We start from the raw sequence: 18589 nt of genomic DNA on the forward strand, positions 1-18589 counted from the left end.
CACACATCACAACCAATCCTGTAGTCTATGACCTTGTTGCGGATGTCGTTGTCTTTGTGCCATAGGAATCTAAGGTAGTTTCTGCTGTTTACTCTGGCGATAAAACAATGAAACATTTGTTGAATGTCGGCCATTACTGCGACAGGTTCTTGTCTGAAGCGAATCAGTACTCCTGTAAGTCTGTTGTTTAGATTAGGCCCAGTGAGGAGCAGGCTATTTAGGGAGATGCCTTCATACTGAGCATTGGAATCCAACACCACTCTAATTTGGTCGGGTTTGCCAGGATGGTAGACACCAAAGGATGGGAGATACCAGCATTCTTCACCTTCTTTTAGCGGGGGTGCGGGTTCTGCGTGACCTCTGTCGAAGATATTCTGCATGAAGTCAACAAAATGTTTCTCCAGCTCTGGCCTTCTCTTTAAGGTGAGTTTTAGGGATGAAAACCTAGCCGTTGCTTGTTGCAGATTATCAGATAGCCTTGTTCTAGGAGAGGTTAAGGTGCTACCCAGCTATTTGAATCGTCTTGGACGAATTCCTTTTCCATAATCTTTATGAACTCTTTATCCTTCCTTGTAGGTGCTAGCTGGATGTCTTTTCTTGTAGAGTTGAACACTTGACTCGAGGTCATCATTGCGAGACGGGAATATGGTCGTGTCGTCAGAAGTTTCTTTCTTCCACTTGTTATCTTCTCTTTCACCCAGTAATGATGTGGGCATGGTTGAAAGCAAGTGCTGCGACCATTTGATAGGACGTAAGTCTTAAATGAGGAATTCCTCGTGGGTCTCTTCAACTTTCCTATACAGACATCTCCTATGATAACCCAGCCTAGGTCAAAGTGTTGAGCAAATGGAGCGTTGTGTGGCCCGTTGATTTGCGGAAGTACCTTGTGTAGTCGCAGAATGTCTCTGCCAAACAAGATCAGAATGTTTGCACTGTTGTCGAGAGCTGGTATCTTGCCTGCCAAAGTCCTTAGATGAGGGTGATGCAATGCAGCCTTTGGAGTTGGGATTTCCTCTCTGTTGGATGGTATCTGGTTGCATTCGACCAGAGTGGGTAAGGGTATCTCCACATTGTTTTCAAGAGAAGACACCATGAGTCCATTGGCTCTTCTCCCAGAGACCGCCGTAACACAGCTGCAGGTGCCCGGGGTGAGAGTTTCCCTTTAAGTCAAACATATCAAAGAGTTCTGACCTTGCAAGTGACAGGTTGCACTGATCGTCCAGGATAACATACACCCTTGCAGTTTTCTCTGGTCGACCGTTGGGATACACATTCACCAGGCATATCTTCGCACATGACTTGTCCCAGAGGCCTTCTCCGCAGACTTCTGTGCATGAAGAAGGTATTGTGATAGAACTCACTGTTTAAACAGCATCTTCCCTGCCTTGCCTTGAGGTGGGGGAAGGTATAAGCTGTGCAGTGTTAGATTGGGATGGATGGAGCGCTTGCACATGCTCCTCACTGTCGCACTCCAAACAATTAATAAATATTTTACAGTCCTTAGCAAAGTGTTCAGTAGAAGCTCAGCACCTGTAACATATCCCAGAGTTCTTCAGAAGCTCTTTGCGTTCCTGGAGTGGTTTCTTTCTGAAGCCGATGCACTTCTTTAAGGGGTGAGGTTTCTTGTGAATGGGACACATACGATTAGGATTCTCAACCTTCTCACCTTTGTTGCTCTTATCTTGTGATACTGTAGGTGTGGGAAGAACATCAGTCTTCTTGAGGACATTGGAGCTCGGTGGTTTCTGTAGTTAAGACATGGACTCTCGTGTTTAGGAGATGAAACAGGGTCACTGTGTTCTTCATAGGAAAAACTTGGATCAGTCTTACACTCTGCAATATTTTCGATGAACTCGCAGTAGTAGGAAAATGGAGGGAAGGAGACTTGGTTTTCCCTTTTGTATTTTGATCCAAGCATGGCCCACTTATTTTGGATATTGGACGGCAGCTTGGAAACTATTCGGGTAACCCCATGAGCAGTGTCCAGGTAGCTGAGGCGAGGCAGGTACGGGTCTGCTTTGGCCAGCTGAAGCTCTAACAGAAGGTCGCTGAGCTCTTGGAACCTTGTACTGTCCTTACTAGATACCTTTGGAAAATCCTCTAGTCGCTTGAACAGGGCCTTTTCTATGGCCTCAGGACTGCCATAGATTCTTTGTAGCCTCTTCCATGCAGCGGTGAGACCCGCGATAAGATTGCTGATGTGGACGGATTTAAGTCTCTTGACCCGATCCGTGGATTGTGGCCCAAGCCACATGACTAGCAGGTCTAGCTCTTCAGCAGCGGTGATGCCGAGGTCACTGATTGTGGTTTTAAAAGTACACTTCCAACCCCTTTAGTTCTCAGGTTTATCGTCAAACTTTGTAAGACCGGTCTTAGTTAGATCACGCCGAATCATGTACCTTGCAAAGCCAGTCATATCGGCATTCTCCGATTTTGGAAGGACCGTTGCTGGCTAGGTAGCATTTTTCATATAGTCTGTGCTTTGACCTGGGAATGCAGGAACATATGGGGCAGCGTAGGCGTTCAGTCCATTAACTGGCTTAATGAGCTTAGTTTCTGCCACACATGGGACTGGAATTGTGTGACTGACCGGAGTGTGGTGACTTGCCTGCATATTGGCCTGCACGTATGTTTCTGTGTATAAGGTTTAGTGAGGTGCAGGTTTCCGGTACATTCCGGAGCACAGAGGAGGAGGAGGATCAGGATGCAGGGTTGGCAGCGTATTGTACTGACCTTGGGCGCAGGATGCGGGTAAACACTCTGTGTCCTGTTGTCTCAGGGGAGCATCTGTGCAGTCAGGAAGGATTGCAGGAGCAGGGGGAGCGCTGTATTGGCTTTGTACATAGTCTCTAGTACGCTTAAGAGGGTCTTCAGTATCAAAATCACTTAAACTGACACTCTCTTTGGCTCCCACTGACTCCCATTGTTCCAGGACCTTTAACATTGCCATGGCTGCGGCGTGTTCGCATTCCTTCTCTAGGGCCTCCATTTCTGCCTTTTTTTCCCCTTCTCTAGGGCCTGTATTTCTGCCTTTTTTTTCCGCCTTTCTGCGCCCTGCTTTGGCTGCTTCTATTTCCATCTCAGTTTTCTTTTGAAGGCAGCTTGTATTTTAGTGGCCTCAGCTTCTGCACGTGCTCTTAAGGAGATGTTCGCTGAGGGTTGAGGATTTTGAAGAACATGACTTAGATGATCGCTTTGACTGTCTGGCTGAGCCGGAAATACAAGATGACATCTCGGCTATTAGGTCGATTCTTGCCTCTGTCTTGGCTTTTAGATCGCGCACCATGCTTTCTCTGTCAGAGTTAAGTTGTTGGAAAGCTTGCAGCTCTTTACAGGGAACTGACGGGTTAAGTCTCTGTAACACGGAGATGTACTGATCTGCTGTTTCTGCATACAGTTGATAATCTGAACACAGTTGTGCAAGGGTTCCCTCTGGTGGTCGCTCGAGAGAAGCAGGCTGAGACAGGCTGTCTATGTGACTGAGCAGTTTTTGCCATAACTCTGCTATAGCACAGGGATCACGTTTACTGGATTCTAGATTCTCCCTTACTTTCCATGTGGGCTTTGTGGGACATCTAGCCTTCTCACTAGATGGTGGATCAAGTTCTATGCACTCTTCCTCTAACAATGGGTCTGGCAGAGACCGTGTAGTCACTCCTTCAGCCATCCTGATTCACAGGGAGAAGGGGAGCTGTATAGTCTTATATGCTGAGAGCGGATGCTCTACAGGACGTGCTGTAGCTTTATAGAAGCTGTGGGTGGCTTTACAGATGAATCTGGTAAGTCTTTTTTTACTATTCGGTCCCCGGGGCATGTGACTGCAAATATGGCTCTGTGAGATGCTGGATCTCTTCACCTTACTTACAATTGGCGACGGTTGCAGATAGCTTAACTCAGCTGCAGGCACACATGTTATGAATAATCCAGAAGAGACTTTGATTAACCTCTTTATGACCCAGCCTATTTTGACCTTAATGACCTGGCCATTTTTTGCAATTCTGACCAGTGTCCATTTATGAGGTAATAACTCAAGAACGCTTCAACGGATACTAGCGATTCTGAGATTGTTTTTTCGTGACATATTGAGCTTCATGTTATTGGTAAATTTTGGTCGATAATGTATGCGTTTATTTGTGAAAAAAATGGAAATTTGGTGAAAATTTTGACAATGTCGCAATTTTCAAATTTTGAATTTTTATTCTGTTAAACCAGAGAGTTATGTGACACAAAATAGTTAATAAATAACATTACCCACATGTCTACTTTACATCAGCACAATTTTGGAAACAATTTTTTTTTGCTAGGACGTTATAAGGGTTAAAATTTGACCAGCGATTTCTCATTTTTACAACAAAATTTACGAAACCATTTTTTTAGGGACCACCTCACATTTGAAGTCAGTTTGAGGGGTCTATATGGCTGAAAATACCCCAAAGTGACACCATTCTAAAAACTGCACCCCTCAAGGTGCTCAAAACCACATTCAAGAAGTTTATCAACCCTTCAGGTGTTAAACAGCAGCAGAAGCAACACGAAAGGAAAAAATGAACATTTAACTTTTTAGTCACAAAAATGAACTTTTAGCAACTATTTTTTTATTTTCCCAAGGGTAAAAGGAGAAACTGGACACTGACAGTGGTTGTACAATTTGTCCTGAGTACGCCAATACCACATATGTGTGTGGGGGGGGGGGAATCACTGTTTGGGCGCACGACAGGGCTCAGAAGGGAAGGAGCGCCATTTGACTTTTGAATGAAAAATTGGCTCCAATTTTTAGCGGATACCATGTCGAGTTTGGAGAGCCCCTGTGTGCCTAAAGCTTGGAGCCACCCCCAAAAGTGACCCTATCTTGGAAACTAGACCCCCCAAGGAACTTATCTAGATGCATAGTGAGCACTTTGAACCCCCAGGTGCTTCACAAATTGATCCGTAAAAATGAAAAAGTACTTTTTTTTTCACAAAAAATGTATTTTAGCCTCAATTATTTCATTTTCACATGGCCTACAGGATAAAATGTATCTTAAAATTTGTTGGGCAATTTCTCCTGAGTACACCGATACCTCACATGTGGGGGTAAACCACCGTTTGGGCACACGGCAAGGCTCGGAAGGGAAGGAGCGCCATTTGACTTTTTCAATGAAAAATTAGCTCCAATCGTTAGCGGACACCATGACGCATTTGGAGAGCCCCTGTGTGCCTAAACATTGGAGCTCCCCCACAAGTGACACCATTTTCGAAACTAGACCCCCCAAGGAACGTATCTAGATGTGTGGTAAGCACTTTGAACCCCCAAGTGCTTCACAGAAGTTTATAACGCAGAGCCATGAAAATAAAAAATCATTTTTCTTTCCTCAAAAATTATTTTTTAGCCCACAATTTTTTATTTTCACAAGGGTAACAGCAGAAATTGGACCCCAAAAGTTCTTGTCCAGTTTCTCCTGAGTACGCTGATACCCCATATGTGGGGGTAAACCACTGTTTGGGAGTATGGAACAGCTCGGAAGGGAAGTAGTGATGTTTTGGAATGCAGACTTTGATGGAATGGTCTGCGGGCGTCATGTTACGTTTGCAGAACCCCTGATGTGCCTAAACAGTAGAAACCCCCCACAAGTGACCCCATTTTGGAAACTAGAGCCCCCAAGGAACTTATCTACAGGAATGGTGAGCACTTTGAACCCCCAAGTGCTTCACAAAATTTTATAATGCAGAGCCGTGAAAATAATCATTTTTTTCCCGACAAAAATAATTTTTTAGCCCCCATTTTTTTATTTTTCCAAGGGTCACAGGAGAAATTAGACCCCCAAAGTTGTTGTACAATTTTTCCTGAGTACGCTTATGCCCCATGTTTTTGTAAACCACTGTTTGGGTGCACGTCAGGGCTCAGAAGGGAGGGAGCACCATTTGACTTTTTAAATGCAAGATTGGCTGGAATCAATGGTGGCGCCATGTCGCAATTGGAGACCCCCTGATGTGCCTAAACAGTGGAAACCCCTCAATTCTAACTCCAACACTAACCCCAACACACCCCTAATCCTAATCCCAACTCTAACCATAACCGAAAATCACAACCCTAACCCTAATTCCAACCCTAACCACAACCTAACCTCAACACACAACCAACCCTAATCCCAACCCTAACTATAACCCTAAGCACAAGCCTAACCCTAACCCCAACACACCCCTAACCCTAATCTTAACCCTAACTCCAACGCTAACTCTAGTTTCAACCCTAACCCTAAGGCTATGTGCCCACGTTGCGGATTCGTCTGCGGATTTTTCCGCACCGCTTTTGAAAAATCCGCAGGTAAAACGCACTGCGTTTTACTTGCGGATTTACAGCGGATTTCCATTGTTTTTTGTGCGGATTTCACCTGCAGATTCCTATTATTCCTATTCGGGGCACTGGTCCTAATAGCCAGCTTCCTACTCCACAGTGATGAGGGGCAAATACCCCGAAACAGCTGTCTGTGGATGGATACCATGTTTTGGCATAGGTGGTTTTCCTTTCTTGGATGCTGCCCTTCCCGTGGTTGTTCCTTCCCGGTGAAAGACCTGACTATTCATTGCTTGCGTTGAGAAACACGTGATGGTGTCTCCGCGGCTTTTCTACAACCATTTTGTAAGATGGCGGCGCCCATCGCTGAAGACAGACGGACACCGGGAGGGACACCGGGACTCGGTAAGTATAGGGGGTGGGATCGGACAGCGGGGGACGGAGGGGAGGCCGGGGCAGGCGGAGGGGAGAGGAGGGCAGTGGAGGACAGAACGGAGGGGAGGTGGAGGGGGCAGACCGTGGTCTCCAGCCATGGCTGATGATATTGCAGCATCGGCCATGGCTGGATTGTAATATTTCACCAAGTTTCATAGGTGAAATATTACAAATTGCTCTGATTGGTTGTTTCACTTTCAACAGCCAATCAAAGCGATCGTAGCCACGTGGGGGCAAAGCCATCCCCCTGGGCTGAAGTACAACTCTCTCTGTCCCTGCAGGTCGGGTGAAATTTTAGTTAACCCTTTCACCCGATCTGCAGGAACGCGATCCTACCATGATGCCAGATAGGCGTCACAGGTCGGATTGGCACCGACTTTCATGACGCCTACGTGGTGTCACAGGTCGGGAAGGGGTTAAGAATTCTTGTTGAATGCATACAAACAGCAGCAGGTAAAAAAGACTTTCTTCAGACAAGCTGAAAGCACATGTGCCTCTAATGAAGCCAAGATCGAGACTGAGACACAGGGAGAATAAGGAAGTCACATGACACCCAGCAGAGGGAGACAGAAGGGACAAACTTCATGGAAAGTGAGGATTTCAGCTATACAAAACACAGGAACACATAGCAACAATAAACAATATGAAAGACTGCAATACAGCATGTAAAATGTACAGGACAGTCTGTAACATGTCTCATTCATGGGACATAACTAGTGTCAATTCCTCCTATGGGCCCCAGTTACCCATGATCGACCCGGCACTTACTACTGGTTTTTAAAACTGTGGTATGCACGAACATGCTGAAATGCAGCAACACCAAATTCATAATCTGTTTTGTGTATCCCAAATACGTTCATGTGCATGAGGCTGAGGATTGTAATGACAGGATAAACCCCTACATGAGTTAACATGTGGCTAATACAATTCTGAATATAGGAAATGCCTGTAACATAACAGCAGCTACTACTGCCAAAGAAAAGAAAAAAAAATATGTGTTTAGCACAGTGAACAAGTCTGGCCAAGCTAAGGTTACAAAATCCAAGCACATAACAGGGAAAAGTTCATCAGTGATCCACAACTGGAGATCTCATATACTGGTCTTACTGCTGGAGTACAGGATTGTGTAGATTAACACAACAATCGTTCAGTACCTTCAGTCTACAAGTAGATGGTAAGCTACAAAAGGTTATGTTCACATGTGAGAGAAAAAAAAAAAAGTATGCACAATAAAAGGTGTATTAAAGTGGTATAATCTTGACAAATGCGTAGAGGTTTTTGTGCTAGTTTCTGGTGCCAAAAAGTCCCAAAGTCATCGTCTTCTGGCAGCATAACATCCTCTGTAAACAAGTGATGCACTGCAAAAAAAATGATATTCCATGCGCACAGAAAGTTTTTACTAAAACGGCGAGAGTGACCGCAGTGTTTTCCCCCTGCTCTGATGACACGGAGTATCCCCAGCATGCACAGATTTTCAAAGTGTCATCACACAGTAAGTAGAAGAAAAGACACAATAATAAGTTATTTTTTTAAATTTAAGTATATTAGAAATTAGTTTAGATTACAACATCAGATAGATTTAGATTTTAATTTATTTGGCCTCCGGACTACCCTTTTAAGGCCGGGATCAGACATGCGAGCAATATGGCCGAATCTCGCATGTTAATACCCGGCCTTGCCGCTGGCACTCAGGAGCGGAGCATCCAGCTCCATGTATTGCTATGCAGCCGCACGCTCCGCTCCGGCGTGCAGGCAGTAGTGCCGGGTATTAACATGCGAGACTCGGCCGTGTTTCTCGCATGTGTGATTCCGGCCTGAGACTAACCCCTTTCATGACAGAGCCCTTTTTCATTTTTGTGTTTCTGTTTTTTGCTCCCCTTCTTCCCAGAGCCATAATTTTTTTATTTTTCCATCAATATGGCCATGTAAGGGCTTGTTTTTTTTGCGGGACAAGTACTTTTGAAAGACACCATTGGTTTTACCATATCGTGTACTCAAAAACCGGAAAAAAATTCCAAGTGTAGTGGAATTGCAGGCACGTTTGCCAGAAACGCGCGTTAAATGCCGCTGTCAGAGTTTGACCACTCCAGCAGGGTCTGAGCAGCACATGCAAGGCTTCCTCACCTTGCAAAATACACAGACACAGTGAGACAGCCCCAGCTGCCTTAAATCAGACCTCCCAAGACCTGGACTGGAAGTGAGCAGCCAATCCCACCCAACACTGACAGCTGCTCGTATAACCCAGACCCATAATCCGGGCTCATTAAAACAACTCTCAGCAGTATGTGCTGGCGCCTGCTTCTCCGAGTCCTACATCACCTAGGCTTGACACCTGAGGACACACACCTCGCCTCAGAGTGACCAACGCCCACACATTATTTTTCCACTATGGAGTAGTTCTCACATGTGGACAGCATCCAACTGAAGTACATTACAGGGTGTTCCTCTCAGTTAATCTCCTGGGACAAAACTGCTCCCAGCCCGACATCCGATACATCCGTCTGAAACACAAACTCTTTGGAAAAGTTGGGCGCCACCAAAACTGGCTGTTTTAGAGGACCAGTTTCAGTTCCTGAGAGGCCGCCTCAGCTTCCGGGGACCATTTAGCCATAGCCGACATCTTCCCTTTCAGAAGATCAGGGAAACATTAGGAACAAATCTTTGATAGTAGCCCGAAATACATAGAAATGCCCTGACCTGCTTTTTTGAGAAGGGCTGTGGCCATCTTTGGATCGCTTCCACCTTATTTATTTGAGGTTTTACTTCCCCCTCTACCTACCACTTAGCCAAGATATTTAGCTTCCTCCATCCCCAAAGTTTATTTTTGGGTTAATGGTAAAGCCTGCCTTCCTTATGGCATCAAGTATGGCCTTGGCTTTGCCAAGATGACTTCCCCAGTCCTGGCTGAATATGACCATGTCATCTAGGTATGCTGTTGCATACTTTTTGTGGCGTGTTAAGATCCGGTCTATGGCTCTCTGGAAAGTGGCTGGAGGTCCCTGCAACCGAAACAGCATCCTGACGTACTGGTAACATCCGTCTAGCGTCGAGAAGGCCATCTTCTACTTGGCCTTTTTGGACAGGGGAGCTTTCCAGTATCCTTTAGAGAGGTCCAGGGTGGTGATGTATCGGGGTGGTCCAAGCCTCTCATCTATCCTAGGCATTGGGTAGTTGTTGAACTTCGAGACCTCATTGAGCTTCCTGTAGTCATTACAGAAGCACCACTTCCCATTTGGTTTTGGCACCAACAGTATGGAACTGGAACAGCCACTCTTGGACTCTTCAATGATTCCTAGATTCAGCAGCTGCTTTGTCTCTCTTTCGAGATCACCGCTCTGCGGGCCTCTGGAATCAGATATGGCTTCAGATTGACACGAAGATAAGGCTCTGTGAGTACCTCATGACCTATCACCTGAGTCAGGCCTGGCAACTCAGAAAACAGGTCTTTATTCCCCTGCAACAGATCCCGACATTGCCGTTTCTGCGAGCGGGACAAGGTGTCCGCCACCTTGACATCTTCCACGCTGCTATTCGACATGGCCACCAGACATGAGCTTCCATGGGTTCTATGTCTTGCCACGGTTTAAAGGGAACCTGTCACCACGTTTTTGGAAGATGGGATAAAAATAGCGTTAAATAGGGGCAGAGGTGGGCGTTACATTAGTGTGTGTGTTATGCGTTTATTACCCACCTAAGTTGCCGAAATAACTTTGCAAAGTCTCCGTTTTCGCCTGTCAATCAGGCTGGTCAGGTCACATGGGCGTGGTGTCTTCCCCCAGATTTGGCGTAGTTTTCCGTTGGTGGCGTAGTGGTGTGCGCATGCCCAAAGTCCGGAATCCTCTTCCAGGGGATTTAAAATAGCGCGGTGTTCGTTATTGCATTGGTGATCGGTGGGCGCGGCCATCTTCCTTTGGCCGCGCGTGCGCAGAAGCGGCGCTCTGCTGGCCGCGGCTTCAGGAAAATGGCCGCGGGATGCTGCGCGTGCGCAGATGGATATCGCGGCGGCCATTTTCCTGAAGCCGCGGCCAGCAGAGCGCCGCTTCTGCGCACGCGCGGCCAAAGGAAGATGGCCGCGCCCACCGATCACCAATGCAATAACGAACACCGCGCTATTTTAAATCCCCTGGAAGAGGATTCCGGACTTTGGGCATGCGCACACCACTACGCCACCAACGGAAAACTACGCCAAATCTGGGGGAAGACAACGCCCATGCGACCTGACCAGCCTGATTGACAGGCGAAAACGGAGACTTTGCAAAGTTATTTCGGCAACTTAGGTGGGTAATAAACGCATAACACACACACTAATGTAACGCCCACCTCTGCCACTATTTAACGCTATTTTTATCCCATCTTCCAAAAACGTGGTGACAGGTTCCCTTTAATCAGGTCCTCCCTGGTTGGTGGATTTTATAGTTGAGTTCACCAACTTTTCCTACCACCTCATAGGGGCTCTGCCACTTGGCCAGGAACTTGCTCTCCACCGTGGGCACCGACACAAGTACTCAATCCCCTGGGTTGAACTGTCTCACCCTGGCTGACCTACACACCCTGGACTGTGCTTCCTGTGCCTTGAGGTGCTCATTCACAATGGGCATCACAATGCCCATCCTCTCTTGCATCTGAGCGACATGCTCTACCATACTTCTATAGGGGGTGGTTTCAGCTTTCTAGAATTCTTTTGTCACATCCAGGACTCCTCGAGGGTGTCGGCCATAGAGTAGTTCAAATGGGGAGAAGCCTGTGGAACTTGGGGAACTTCCCTGATGGAGAACAGGTAGGGAAGCAGACAGTCCCATTCTCGGCTGTCCTTCTCCACTTTCTTTAGCGTAGCCTTCAAGGCTTTCTTAAACCTCTCCATTAGTCCATCAGTCTGGGAATGGTATACTAAGGTTCGGAGTTGTGAAACCAGCAGTGTCTTGCACAACTCTCTCAAGAACTTCGACATGAATGGGGTCCCTTGGTCCGTTAATATCCCCTTCGGCAGAAGGTTCGAGAGAAGATATGGATCAGCTCCCCAGAGACACTCTTTGCCGAGGAATCTTACGGTACTGCCTCTGGTTACCGGGTAGCATAATCCAGGACCACCAATAAATATTGATGTCCTCTTGTGGACTTTACCAGGATTCCCACTAAATCCATTGCTATGCGCTGGAATGGCACCTCGATGATGGACAACGGTACCAGAAGAATGCAGAAGTGGGCCACCGGGGAGGTCAGCTGGCACGTGGGGCAGTAATGACAATAGCTCAAAATTTGTCTGCAACATCCAGGTCAGGAGAAACTCTGAAGGATGCGCTGCTGGGTCTTATCTACCCCAGGAGACCACCCAACACATGGGAGTGAGCCATGTCTAACACCCTGCATCTATAGGGCCCTGGTACCAATAGCTGCTCTATCACCTCACCTCTTGGTTACTCTATAAAGGAGATCCCCATTCATAGCAAAATGAGGGAACCGATTGTAGGCTTCCGGCTCCTGAGGCACACCATTTATCACTGTTACATTTTCAAACACCCCTTTAAGAGTTAAGTTCCTGAGTTGGGCAGTTCCAAAGTTTCCCTTGGACACCTCCAGCTCAGGGATGCTACCCCATTCTTATGGTCAATAAGCACACGCATGGGAAACTCGTGGGAAACTCTTCCGCTACGGCCTGCAGTGAGGTTTCTTTAGGGGCAATTTGGCTTTTGTCTGAACACCCATGTGGCCCGCTTTCCCTCACATGTCCCAGAACAATGCAAAGTCCCGTCCTATTATTATGGGGTGCAACAAGTCCTTCTCAACACCCACTTTATGAGACGCGGTGCCACAATTCTTGCTTACATCAACCTGGGCCACAGAATAGTTCTTAGTGTCTGTAAAGATACACCGGACTCAAACCACCTTCCCTGAAACCAGGCAATGAGGTAGTGTGGCCCTTATCAGAGTCACCAAACTTCTTGAGTCCAAACAGTCCAGTTACTCACACCCCATTTACAGACACTGACCATGCCTGAGGGCCTTCGCCACATTGAGGAACCGTAATGCAGGTGGGTAGGCAAAATAGGAGCAAAGCCGGCCTATGCTGCAGTCCATTGGCTCAGCGTTCATTGGACATCGGGAAGCTATATGGCCAGGGGCATGACATCTCCAACAAAGAATGGCAGAGGACTTGTTACTCGGCTGCGACTCAGATCTCTTGGGACTTTGGGTGCCGCACCAGTGCGGATTTAGTCCCCTTCTTTTGGGAGCCATCCCTCTTTGGGAACCCCAGAAAAGTGACCTTACCCCTGCTTGACTACCCAGGGAACCCTCCACCACCTACCAGGTTGTAGGCATTTCGGAGATCTCCCTGGGCAACCCAGGACCGAATTGGCTTCGGCAGAGTGGATAAACCGATCCATGACCACTCTATCGACCATCTTGGCTGGGCTTCCTGCTGATGTAGATTGGCCTGTAACAGTTGTTTAATTAGCTCTTCCATGATTGCAGGCTGCACTTGCACTGCTACAACTGCCTTGATCTAGGACATGTAGTTTCCAGAATGCAATCACCTGTCCTTTGGGAATCCTGCCCGCATTCTCCACCAGTTGTGAGGGATTGCCTTTGCAGTAGATACTGGTTCACACACGTGACTGGGTTCGCTGGCTCCAACAACGTGCGGTTTATTAAAAGAAGTTCATAAACCGTCAGGGTTACAAAGTAAAATAGCTTATTTCAGGTAAACAGAGGTATCACAGAACAAAGTAGAAAATAACAAATCCATATAGCACATCAGATGATGTATAACAGGGGTGTCAAACTGCATTCCTCGAGGGCCGCAAACAGGTCATGTTTTCAGGATTTCCTTAGCATTCCACAAGGTGCTGGAATCATTCTGTGCAGGTGATTAAATTATTACCTGTGCAATACAAGGAAATCCTGAAAACATGACCTGTTTGCGGCCCTCGAGGAATGCAGTTTGACACCTCTGATGTATAACGTTGGTGAATAAACATCACTGCATACACTGCCTTTTTCTGCCAAGGGCCATTAGGATATTTATACCATCCTTCGTGGGCCGTACAAATTGCACGCAAACTCTGGCCAAAAAATATATCCTGATGCTGGCACTACTGTCAGGACGTAATCCTTCATTGCACGCTCCTCGACATTCAGTGGTGAACACTGCATGCGCGTGCTCACAGAGCAAGAAGAAATTAATGGGCCGGCGACCATCAAGTACAACCATAGTCAATCATAGAGGTGTGTCACTGTCGACCAAAGGTTGATGGGGCGACCTCCACAGAGAATAATGGGCTCTCACATAGTCCTCCATTGAGAATAATGGGCCCCCACTTAAAAAAAATAAATACCTCTGCTCGTTCCACTCCTGCACTGGTCTCGGCAGCAAGCTCTCTGAAGCGCTTCAGTGCTTGGCCAAAATAGTGACATCATCGCGCCCAATGAGCTGAGACGTCAGACGCAGCGGGAGAATGAAGGGGGAGGGAGCGGATGGCTTTCCAGGCATCCAAGATGCCGAAACAATTGAAAGCATGACATCGGGCAGTGCCATTGTTGCGAGCAATAATCACCACGCAGGCCATATTTGAGGAATTTACTGAGTACTAGTAGCAGTTCTATTGCAAAAAGACATAACAGGAGTTTAGCTCTGAAGCTCAGCAATAGAAGGAAATAGGGAAGAGGCTAGTACTAATAAGGCTGCCTTATGCGGGTATATGGGGTTATATGACTTTGGCTGGCAGCAGTCTACAGAGAAGGTCTGATGTAGCTGGGCTCTGTCACCAAGGGACTTTGGACTGTATCACTGACCTGTCACCCATCTCTTTAAACTTTAGCTCTGGATACAGTAACATATCACCACTACCACTGGGCCTTGCCAACCATACCCCCGGGCACTATGTAACAGAGAGTTGGCAGCGGCAGATACAAAGCTGTCAGAACTTCCTCCAATAAATTGGCGGGCTGGCTAGTGCTGGGCTGTGTAGTGCTGGACATTGTAGTGCTAGGCGAGCTAGTGCTGGGCAGTGTAGTGCTAGGCTGGCTAGTGCTGGGAGAGCTAGTGCTGGGCTGTGTAGTGCTGGGAGAGCTAGTGCTGGGCTGTGTAGTGCTGGGAGAGCTAGTGCTGGGCTGTGTAGTGCTGGGAGAGCTAGTGCTGGGCTGTGTAGTGCTGGGAGAGCTAGTGCTGGGCTGTGTAGTGCTGGGAGAGCTAGTGCTGGGCTGTGTAGTGCTGGGAGAGCTAATGCTGGGCTGTGTAGTGCTGGGAGAGCTAGTGCTGGGCTAGGTAGTACTGGGCTAGGTAGTACTGGGCTAGGTAGTACTGGGCTAGGTAGTACTGGGCTAGGTAGTACTGGGCTAGGTAGTACTGGGCTGTGTAGTACTGGGCTAGGTAGTACTGGGCTGTGTAGTGCTGGGCTAGGTAGTGCTGGGCTCGCTAGTGCTGGGCTCGCTAGTGCTGGGCTGTGTAGTGCTAGGCTGGCTAGTGCTAGGCTGGCTAGTGCTGGGCTGTGTAGTGCTGGGAGAGCTAGTGCTGGGCTGTGTAGTGCTGGGCTAGGTAGTACTGGGCTAGGTAGTGCTGGGCTAGGTAGTGCTGGGCTAGGTAGTACTGGGCTGTGTAGTACTGGGCTGTGTAGTACTGGGCTAGGTAGTACTGGGCTGTGTAGTGCTGGGCTGTGTAGTGCTAGGCTGGCTAGTGCTGGGCTGTGTAGTGCTAGGCTGGCTAGTGTTGGGCTGTGTAGTGCTGGGAGAGCTAGTGCTGGGCTGTGTAGTGCTGGGAGAGCTAGTGCTGGGCTGTGTAGTGCTGGGAGAGCTAGTGCTGGGAGAGCTAGTGCTGGGAGAGCTAGTGCTGGGAGAGCTAGTGCTGGGAGAGCTAGTGCTGGGAGAGCTAGTGCTGGGAGAGCTAGTGCTGGGAGAGCTAGTGCTGGGAGAGCTAGTGCTGGGAGAGCTAGTGCTGGGAGAGCTAGTGCTGGGCTGTTTAGTGCTGGGAGAGCTAGTGCTGGGCTGTGTAGTGCTGGGCTGTGTAGTGCTGGGCTAGGTAGTACTGGGCTAGGTAGTACTGGGCTAGGTAGTACTGGGCTAGGTAGTACTGGGCTAGGTAGTACTGGGCTAGGTAGTACTGGGCTAGGTAGTACTGGGCTAGGTAGTACTGGGCTAGGTAGTACTGGGCTAGGTAGTACTGGGCTAGGTAGTACTGGGCTAGGTAGTACTGGGCTAGGTAGTACTGGGCTAGGTAGTACTGGGCTAGGTAGTACTGGGAGAGCTAGTGCTGGGCTGTGTAGTGCTGGGAGAGCTAGTGCTGGGCTGTGTAGTGCTGGGAGAGCTAGTGCTGGGCTGTGTAGTGCTGGGAGAGCTAGTGCTGGGCTGTGTAGTGCTGGGCTAGGTAGTACTGGGCTGTGTAGTGCTGGGCTGTGTAGTGCTGGGAGAGCTAGTGCTGGGCTGTGTAGTGCTGGGCTAGGTAGTACTGGGCTGTGTAGTGCTGGGCTGTGTAGTGCTGGGAGAGCTAGTGCTGGGCTGTGTAGTGCTGGGCTAGGTAGTACTGGGCTGTGTAGTGCTGGGCTCGCTAGTGCTGGGCTGTGTAGTGCTAGGCTGGCTAGTGCTGGGCTGTGTAGTGCTAGGCTGGCTAGTGCTGGGCTGTGTAGTGCTGGGAGAGCTAGTGCTGGGCTGTGTAGTGCTGGGCTAGGTAGTACTGGGCTGTGTAGTGCTGGGCTGTGTAGTGCTGGGAGAGCTAGTGCTGGGCTGTGTAGTGCTGGGCTAGGTAGTACTGGGCTGTGTAGTGCTGGGCTCGCTAGTGCTGGGCTGTGTAGTGCTAGGCTGGCTAGTGCTGGGCTGTGTAGTGCTAGGCTGGCTAGTGCTGGGCTGTGTAGTGCTGGGAGAGCTAGTGCTGGGCTGTGTAGTGCTGGGCTAGGTAGTACTGGGCTGTGTAGTGCTGGGAGAGCTAGTGCTGGGCTGTGTAGTGCTGGGAGAGCTAGTGCTGGGCTGTGTAGTGCTAGGCTGGCTAGTGCTGGGCTGTGTAGTGCTGGGAGAGCTAGTGCTGGGCTGTGTAGTGCTGGGAGAGCTAGTGCTGGGCTGTGTAGTGCTGGGCTAGGTAGTACTGGGCTGTGTAGTGCTGGGCTAGGTAGTACTGGGCTGTGTAGTGCTGGGCTGTGTAGTGCTGGGCTAGGTAGTACTGGGCTGTGTAGTGCTGGGCTGTGTAGTGCTAGGCTGGCTAGTGCTGGGCTCGCTAGTGCTGGGCCATTGCACCCCAAGGTAAAGTCCCACCCGCTCACGCCCTGCCTGACTCTCCTGCCAGGATCAGGAGCCCGTTCTTGCCACACACTGGCTCCCTCTCCGGGGTTCAGCAGGTGCCAACACTTGAGGCTACTGCTGTACTGGCCGTGTAGGTGCAGGAGGGGCACGCGTTACGTACCCTGGGCATAGCTCAGGACTGGCACTTACCATGTGCTGGTACACCTCAGCTGACACTTGATCTGTTAGTTTAACTACTCCGGCAATGGCAAAGAACAGCCCCAACAGGACCCTAATGGCAGTGAAAACAATGGCCATGGCTGCTGCTGCGTCCTGCCCTCCAGCGCTGTGCTACGCCTGATCAGGGGAGCGATGCACCAGAGGAGGCGGTGTCCGGGCCCTGGCGCCTCTCCCACCCGAGTCCTCCCCGCTCTCCATTGGCGGGATGCTGGTTGCGCTCTCCACCCTTGTGTTGTCCGGGTGGGAATGGGACTCGCGCCCACTCCGCCGTGTGTCTGCCGGCGGGGAGGGGTGAGGAGACTCAGGGCCTGTACTTACCGTATACAGTATGCGGTTACCTCACCGACATCTTTGCGTGGGGGATACATAAACCACAAGGCTATTAAAAATGGCGCGAATTTACTGTCACGCCAGTTGTAGAGATGCGCTATAACACGCACATTGCTCCGGGTTTCTAGTACATTAGCATGACTGAACTTCAGCAAGAGAGATTTGGGCCGTACTTACCTCAGAGTACGCTGCTTCTCTTGCCACCAAGGCGTGCCTGGGATATTGTGCCCAATTTTAAGTGGTATTCTTGGGTTTGCTGGATTTTATTCTCGCCTGCCTCATCGGTTCATTTGTCTGTAAAGGTACCTTCACACGAAACGACATTATAACGATATCGCTAGCAATCCGTGACGTTGCAGCGTCCTGGCTAGCGATATCGTTTCGTTTGACACGCAGCAGCGATCAGGATCCTGCTGTGATGTCGCTGGTCGCTGAATAAAGTCCAGAACTTTATTTGGTCGTCCGATCGCTGTGTATCGTTGTGTTTGACACCAAAAGCAACGATACCAGCGATATTTTACACTGGTAACCAGGGTAAACATCGGGTTACTAAGCGCAGGGCCGCGCTTAGTTACCCGATGTTTACCCTGGTTACTAGCGTAAAATGTAAAAAAAACAAACAGCACATACTCACATTGCGTCCCCTGCAGTCTGCTTCCTCCTCTGACTCAGCGCCGCAAAGTGAAAGTGAAAGCAGCACAGCAGTGACGTCACCGCTCTGCTCTCACTGTACGGCGCTCAGTCAGTCAGGAAGTGGACGCAGGGGGACGTGAATGTAAGTATGTGCTGTTTGTTTTTTTTAGATTTTACGCTGGTAACCAGGGTAAACATCGGGTTACTAAGCGCGGCCCTGCGCTTAGTTACCCGATGTTTACCCTGGTTACCAGGGGACCTCGGCATAGTTGATCGCTGGAGAGCGGTCTGTGTGACAGCTCTCCAGCGACCAAACAGCGACGCTGCAGCGATCGACATCGTTGTCGCTATCGCTGCAGCGTCGCTTCGTGTGAAGGTACCTTTAAGGTACCTTCACAAAGCGACTTTGCAACGATAGCGATCCGTGACGTTGCAGCGTCCTGGATAGCGATATCGTTGTGTTTGACACGCAGC

The 18589-nt window shown here is 48.9% G+C and overlaps 1 protein-coding gene across 1 annotated transcript in view; it reads right to left on the minus strand.

The window, feature by feature from the left end:
• The window catches only part of TMEM35B (transmembrane protein 35B), a 68208-nt gene extending 50859 nt beyond the window's left edge, over positions 1-17349 (minus strand). The window contains exon 1 of the mRNA XM_077295796.1: positions 17123-17349. Coding sequence (XP_077151911.1) covers positions 17123-17230 — 108 coding nt within the window. The 5' untranslated portion in view covers positions 17231-17349. The remainder of the gene's footprint in view (positions 1-17122) is intronic.
• Positions 17350-18589: the final 1240 nt, after the last annotated feature.

This window comes from Ranitomeya variabilis, chromosome 3 (genome assembly GCF_051348905.1).
Source record: "Ranitomeya variabilis isolate aRanVar5 chromosome 3, aRanVar5.hap1, whole genome shotgun sequence".
Classification (NCBI taxonomy): domain Eukaryota; kingdom Metazoa; phylum Chordata; class Amphibia; order Anura; family Dendrobatidae; genus Ranitomeya; species Ranitomeya variabilis.